Below are 8,354 nucleotides of genomic sequence, written 5' to 3'. Positions count from 1 at the left end.
CTCACAACTATTCAGTAAAATACACGGTTTAATTTGTTTATTTTTGCGCTTTTTTACATAACAAAAATGCTTACGATTAAAAAACCTATTCATTTAGATTTCTTTAGGCTTCTTGTCAACAGCGATACACAGCACGTACCGAGAAGATGTGTGTATTCGTATATTTAAAATGCATTCTCATCTCTTAAATGAATTAGCTCTACTCTAATCATTCTAAAACGAAAAACATATAACTTCTTAATTAGTAATAATTATACAGCGTGTCCCAGTCAATCGTTCATGAAACTTTGGAAAGGATTAATTGGCTTACTTATTATTTTGCTTATTTTTTCCAAAAAATCAACTGGTATAACAATTAAAACAAATAATAATTGTAAAAAAAACTTATCATTATTCATTTATAATTAACTTAAATATTTATTCCATAGATTATATTAATAATATTTTATAAAACCTGCATGGATGTACCGGAGCCCTGACATTAGGGACGTCAAATACTATTTTATGTCCAACGAGACATATACTGGGTAATTTAAAATAAAAGTTTTTAATCACCATTAGAACATTTGTTCAATGAACGGAATGGATTTATTTTTAAAACCTGAACATTGAGGCTAAAAAGGAGATTTTGGCGTTCTGTTTCAATAGAACATACAAAAATTCAGGAAATCAACGTTTATATATTTAAAAAAAATAGGATTTAAAGAGATGGTAAACCAAAAACAAAACGCTTTTAAGACATATTTTGGGGCAGTAGCACAGGTCGAACACATAGTTTGCCTTTGGATGACTGGACTTCACCCAGGGCAAGCCCACCTCTTTGAAGACGTCCTTGGTACGGATTCTCAGGTCTTTTGGGAACCAATACCTCAACACTCTCTTCCCGTCCGATTCACGATTCTCAGCATCACTGTGGTGAATGGGAACTTAGTTTGGTTGATAGGCGGAACCTCATCAATTGTAAAAGCGAGCTAGCAGTCGTTTTGGTCCTTGATGGAGTTTTTTTTTTTTCAGATGAAAAATCTTTAAACTTAGTTCTCAAATGAGGCCTCCTTGACACTATCTAAGTGGCAGTTGCGATTTAATCTTGTACACTGTAGATGGTACTACCACCATATTATTGGAACACTGAATAGAATGGAAATAATGGCTGAATGTTGAACGAAAAAAAACCAATATATACTTCAATTGAATTAAAAGCGACGCAACCTGGGGCTCTTGTGTGGTATTTTTACTACAAAGATGGAAAAATTTCCATCTAAACTTTATCAAATAGCCTTAAGAATATACAAAAAAACTTAACGACTATATCGAATACTACTTGAAGCCAAACAAAAAAAAAAAGTTCTATTTGAATTTTATCATATTAAAAGGTACTAAAAATTGCAATGAATTTTTTTTTTGTCGATAAGGATAAGAATCTGCCCACATCAATTATGAATATCATGCAAAGTCTTGCTTTGAGTGTTATGTTGATTATTCGGAATTGGTTTGATTTAGGCCCGCCCAAATTTAAAACGACATACAAACATATGTATCATATTATTTGAGATTATTTAGATATTATACCAGTCAAATTTTTTTTTCATGGATTTTATTTAAATACATTTAAAAGTTTAAGACCATCGAATTTGAAATTAAGAAAATTTCACTAAGTAATTAATATTTTTTGACTAAATGATAATGAGACTTTTTAAGGTGTTGAACATTTTACTTTCAATGTCTTATTGTAAATTAAGAATGAAATAGAGTACTATTATTTCTTTTTATTCATCTCAATGTTTCAGGCATTTTTATAAACAAATATTTAAATATAACAAAAAAAAAAAGATCAATAATTAATAGGACATAATATAGCTATAAACAATACGAGAGGCGTTTACCCTTTCTCTTTGGGATGATTCTGAACTTCTTCTGGATTTCTTTGAACCAACTTATTGGTCCTTTAAGAAGCTTTGTAAGATTGGGTTGTCAAGTAAGAAACATTTACCTTCATTAAAATATCCAATTGGTTTCAGCGACTCTAAAGGCCTCGTGCATCCATCCATTTTATTAATCATAATTGATTTTTTAATTAAAACTAATTAGTTTCTTACTATGGCCGCCTGCCTCCCTGTCTCCTTCCATAGATCCGAAAAGGAAAATCTATGCACTTTCCCTTAATTTAATTTTTGTAAGGATCTTAGATGTAAGATGCCTGAAGTCTCTTTTCATTTCACACGACGTATAAATATGAAGTTATATGTCGATTTCACCACATTTAACATCCTTTCCTCCTTGGTTTTTTCCATAAAATTATTGCAAATAAGTGTCTTGCAGTGTATATGAGCTTGTAGGTTTCTACCTATGTACTATGTCTACAACACTTTTTAAAGATTGATTAATATTTATGATTTTCTCCTTTCCATCTTTCTCTTCCAGTCTTGTGGAGTGCAATCTAAATAACGGACATTAGACAGTCTTCTTTTTGTAAAATCTTTTGAACTGTAAAAATCTCTCAGCCCATGCTACAGCTCTTGGTAGGAATATTTTAAAAGATGTTGATTTTTTTAAAATTCAGCTTGTTTAGCCTTTTTAAAATTTGATAGGATTGAAGTTTATTAGGACTGCCTTCCTTTAATTTGGCCACAATATCCTCATCTTTGATGATTCGTTCCAGAATCGCCTTCCTTTTCATTCCTGCCCTCTCCTCTGCTCCCACGCTCTTTCTTCCTCTCCTCTTCGCCAAAATCTCCTCCACCCTCGCAAACAAAAGGGAATCGTCTACCTACGCTTTTTGGCCCAAAATAAAGATTTCTTCCAAAGTACAGAATGTACTTCCAATTCCGTCAATACAAAAATGTTCTCTGAAGCAAATTTAATTAGTTTAAAATGATGTTTGTTTTTAAAATTCATCATTCTAGGACCATTTTCTTGTACAATTCGTAGAAGCATTTTATAAAATATCTTTGAAATGATTCTCTCTGGAGAATTAAGCCCAGAACTGCCCATACTTATAGGAAGCTCCAGTTTTTGATATTTTCTCTAGGAAATAAAATTTTTCTGATACTTTTAAAACTTTTCCCAAAACTAAGGATACCTTTCCAGTTTCCAGCTAGGTAGTATATTACGAACTTGGTGTACATATAAAAGTTCAACCAGCATACCCTCTTGGAGAAGTTCATTATTATTATGGCATAGCATTCAATCTTTCTCATCTTTTCCATTAAATATTTTGTGTCTGTTCCTAGACTGCTATTTTCGCCGTTTGGTTGCAGACATGTTTAAAAAATCAGAAGTAATTCTACTAAAACACAGTGACTTGTCTTCTTTTAAATGCTTCCTCATGTACAAATTAAAGTCCGATTCTGAAAAAATATGGTTTTAATCTTTTACCAGATTCTTTCATAGTCCTGAACATTTTCTTGATAAAATATTTTTGTAGATCTTCTTTGCTTCTAGTAAATTGATTTTCCGAGGAATATTCTGAGGTTATTAATTTCTGTTTTACTCAAAGACAGATACATATTTTTCAACACCGCAGCCGTCATTATTCAACTCTCTAAGGCGTTTCAAGTATTCTTTGAAAGAAAGTCTTTCTCATTCAAGCATTAATATTTATGTCGGTTTAATCTGTTGAATATAGAGCTCAGTGTATTGAAGCCAGGTCTCCAGTTGACTTATCTTGTGAGTTGGTTTTTTTTTTCATCTCTAATTTTCTCATCGCAATTCTTTTAATTACATTTTATTGGTATTTTTTCCTTTAGTCCTTAGTTTATCCATACCCCTGTCCAAATGTTTAGAGGCCCTATCAATGAACCTTCAATTAAAAAAAATATTTTTTGGCATTATCCATCTCTTCCTCTGATGGCACATAGAAAGCTCTATTAAAATAAATTTAAAGTCTGATCTGCCATTATTAACAGTCTCGATATGTTTTAATCTGTTTATCAGCTCCGAATTAATAAATCATTTCTTCATCAAAGTCTGCTCTATCTTCATTTGGTCCCCAAGTGTTAACTACAATAATTTTCCATTCTTGCAGTTGAATTTCAATCATGTCATACAAACCATCAAAGTAACTTTTTCGTTGTAGTATTTTAGTTTCGGTTCCAGGCCATTTTCTGATCAAAGTCCACATCCCCCTTTTGTTATACAGGCAGTTCCTATCATTACTGAATTCTTGAGCGTCACAATTTGTAGAGTCTTCTCTAAAATGAGTATTTTCTTCATCGATTTTATGGTCTTGAATAATAAAAAATGTATTCCCTTCTAGATAGAAGATAGTCAATATAATAGCGTCTTAACATTATCGTATCAAGCAACAATACCTAAATACAAAAATATATAGAAAATCAGACCCAAAATCAATACAAAGTTTATCAATTATAAGACATTTTTTCAAAACTATGAAATTATTATTCAGTAATTTTTGACAAGTGTTCACTGCTTACCAAGATCTAATTTTAATTAAACCAATGTACGTTCCGGAGACTGACTAACTGAAAAAAGAAGGCGAATCATGGACAGATGACTACAAAAATATTGTATATTTTTGTGGTAGTGAGGTTAAAGCCGTTTGGGTTGTTTACTTCTCTCTCTGAAAGAAGCAATCTCGCCTATTTTTTATGCCTATTATTTTGAAAATGCATATTAAAATAAAAATATATGCAGTTATATATAATTACAATATTTTTTTTCTAAATATAAGCTGTTTTATGTACAATAATAGCTACTCTCTTTATGCAAAATATAAGAAGATTTCAAATTTTAAATACTAAGAGGAAGTCAAAATTCTGTTAAAACATTCAAATTACTCCGTGCCATCATTTTTTGTTTTGAACTTGGATTTTTCACATTTCAGAATGTTTTCAGTCATAATCATCGTTTAAAATCCCAAAGTGTTTTGCTACGACACTAGCAATGTGCATCGGCTAACAAGTCCTGCGGGATTTGAAACAGTCCCTATTACTAATTTTCTCGAATATTGTTGGAGTCGTTGGAAATAAATTAACTGTTGTTTAGCAATCAATATTTCCTAGTATTAAATGAAGAATTACTATGTCATATGTAGCTGGTAAGCATTGGCTAACAAGTTTATCTACAAGGGTCGTCACATAATATGGTATTAAGGATCGAATGATCAATTATTATTATGATATATCGATATTTATCAAAGTATGATATGATTGATACGCTGGGTATAAACTATCTTTATGATATTGAATCCATAATTCTTTTATACCGGTAACAACTTGTACTTCATATTAACAAGGACGCCATTTTTCTTTTGTTGCAACTCAGGCCATTGTGCAGAGGTCACAATATCTCAAATGTATCCTCCATGAGTGAATTTAGAGTTTTCATTCAATTATATCAAGTGATGGCAAAAAAAAATATATATATACAATATATAAATGATTAAGTTTCAAAATCAACGATGAAAAATGGATTGTATTATTACAAAAATATTGCTCCCTAAAAATCAGTTGTTACCAAGGTTAATAAAACTACAATGTCATACCTTAACACGTGTAAGAATTATGTTTGACTCCCAACATCCTTTTAATAATGACGTCATAGTAGATGAGTGGTTGCGTGTTTTGTCAAAATCTGTTTCTCTTACCCGGCAGACGTACGATAAATTAAATTGAAAATTCAAGCAATAGTGATGTCATAGAATATAGGTGGTTGCATGTTTTGTCCAAATCTGCCTATCTTACCTAGCAGTCGGTACAGCACATCAGATTGAAAATTCTAGACTGCCCAATGAGATGATGGTCTAACCTTGTATTTCTATTAACCTTGTTTGTTACCTAATATCTTAAAGAAATTTGATTGAAATTATTAATTTCTTCTTACAAAATCTGTATTGTAATGTGAGTATTTCTTTGATGTGGGAAAAAATGACTTGTTCAATTTGTCTCCAGTCTCCCCTATAATTGTTTACAATGATGAGTCTGAAAAAAATTTATAATAAGTATTTTATTCTATGTATAATTAAAAGTACCATTTCAATTACTGGATGCACCTTTTTCTTTTGTTTGTTTCTGCTGTGTCATTTGCTAACAATGGTTAGACTTGAAGATATGATCAATTAAAATTTGCTAGCACAATAGTATCATTAAATATTAGTTGTGTTATAAGAATTATTATTATAATTTTTGTTATTGTTTTTGCCACTAAACTCGAAATAAAATTTAATTTATTATAATTATTTATCTCTTTGTAGGTGTGTCTCAAGAGGGAGGGCTGGAGGGACTGTATCCTTCCCCCCAAAAAAGAATTTTTGCTTTTGTCTAGGATATAAATTTTTCAATTATTTTTTTCAAAAATTTCAATTTTTCTAATTATTTTCAAAGTAATTTTTTTTTTTTGTGAATAGGTATAAATTTTTGAAATTTTTCTTTAAAAAAATTAATTTTAAAAATTTAGCTTCTGAATTTTTTTTTAAACAATGTAATTTTTTCGAAATAACTGAAAATTTGGATTTTTGAAATTTTTCGTAAAAAATTAATAGTTTAAATTTAATTTGATCTAAAAAGCCATGGATTCTTGAAATTTTTTTGGAAAAAAAATTTCTATTTAATAATTTTTTTTCCTAAAAATCTATTATTTTCAATTTCTTTTCTAAAAAAGCTTAATTTTTAAATTCTTTTCCTAAAAATAAAATTAATTTTTGAAATATATTTTATAAATTAAAAAAAAAAGCCCCTTCCCAAAAAAAAAAATAATATAAATAAATATATAATCCTTGGAACGCCCCTGTTTTGTAAAAAAACCCCGTCTATTACCGAATATGAGAAAGGTACATAATTATTTAGATTGACTATATTTGTAGGCATTTTTCTCGATTTATTTTGAAAGCAAAGGTAAAGAGATATATTTTAATTTGATATAAATACCTTCGATTTTTTGTTGACGTTTGTGTAATTCTGATAAATATGTAACTACTCGTACATTTAACCTCACACATGAATTCAGCCATGAAAATTTGTATTCATTCAGAAAATAATTAATCATTATTCATAATCACATGTAAATTATGAAATACTAGGCTTGGAAAATTTGCTAAATATTTGCTGCAGCATTATTTAAATATATTTTGTTTACTTAAAGTTGGGTTTCCAAATGTATGCAATGAATAATGACACAGCAATTAATTTGCATCTATAAAAAGAAGTTAAAAACTTCTTTTAGTTATCAGTGAATAATAACACAATGAATCGTTTAGTCGGACTTTGTCTCTTCATTGCCATAGGAACACTTTCATATGGTTAGTATCCAACTCCTCACTTTCATCCTCATTAATCTTATCGATTTTTTCCATCCAGTTTCTGCAAATTCCCCTCCTGTTCCCATCAAATCCACTCAGGATGTCTCTGATCCAGAGATACAAAAAGTAGCATTGGAGACGACCAAGTTCCTGTATCATCTTTTTGACACCTCCAAAGCCTGCCCACTTTATATCAAGGATGTTATTCGAGCCACAAAACAAGTAAGATATACATACTCTTAGTAGTTATATTATATTAATTTCTCCCTCTTTGGGATTCAGTCCTTCCCAAGCACAGTCTACGAATTAGAGTTACAAGTTGAGACAAATGGAGCTGATTTTGATTGTGATTATGTCCTCAAGAACTGTGCCAATATTCAAGTTCAACAACCACCCACCAATTTGTGTCCAGGAAATCAATTTTGTCTCTTTCCAGAGAATTTAAACAACATTAATTGCGTGGACATTATTTTGAGTTAGTCCTCATGGATTTATTGACCTAAAACGAATATTTTTTCCAGCCTTTAACTGAAAAATACTTGTACGTTACATAAATCGGAATAGAAAGATTTCTTTGTAAACTTTCTTTGAAATATGTTAAATAAATATATTTTTAATAAAATGATAAACTCATTTTTGTCATTCATTATCTCTTAACCTTTTTTCTAAAAAGTGGAATCAAATATCCGAAATTATTTGGTAGTTAATGGTACTAATCAAGGTGCTAACTTTGGTATTAATCAAGGTTCTAATCTTGGTACTAATCAAGATAAATATAAATGAAAAGTTATACCATAACGCTTTTTCGACTGATGTTTGACTTCTACCAATGTAATCAACAGCTTTGCACACATATCAGACCTATAGTTTTTCAATATACATATCTATCTATATTTTAGCCAAAAAAAGAAAAAAAAAGAAGGAAAATTGCTTTCGTTTGATGTTAACCTTATAATAAATAAACGTCCAATCCCCATATTAAAGTACACAATCTATTATAATACAATGTTATAGTTGAAAGTTTCTATGTTTCTTAATAAAAACGTAAGAGGTATTTATTTCAAAGACGGAGATACATACAGACTTTTGGGATAATATA

At 29.9% G+C, this 8,354-nt stretch overlaps 1 protein-coding gene across 1 annotated transcript; it reads left to right on the top strand.

The window, feature by feature from the left end:
- Positions 1–7,103: 7,103 nt before the first annotated feature.
- LOC121126296 (uncharacterized) lies at positions 7,104–7,888 on the top strand. The gene is made up of 3 exons (XM_040721634.2): positions 7,104–7,255; positions 7,314–7,477; positions 7,538–7,888. The coding sequence occupies exons 1-3, from the start codon at positions 7,201–7,203 to the stop codon at positions 7,733–7,735; spliced, it is 417 nt and encodes a 138-aa protein (XP_040577568.1). The 5' UTR covers positions 7,104–7,200; the 3' UTR covers positions 7,736–7,888.
- The last annotated feature ends 466 nt before the right edge of the window (positions 7,889–8,354 follow it).

This window comes from Lepeophtheirus salmonis, chromosome 11 (assembly GCF_016086655.4).
Source record: "Lepeophtheirus salmonis chromosome 11, UVic_Lsal_1.4, whole genome shotgun sequence".
Taxonomy (NCBI): Eukaryota; Metazoa; Arthropoda; class Copepoda; order Siphonostomatoida; family Caligidae; genus Lepeophtheirus; species Lepeophtheirus salmonis.
The sequence above is the reverse complement of the archived record's forward strand: the minus strand, read 5'-3'. Positions and strand labels throughout refer to the sequence as shown.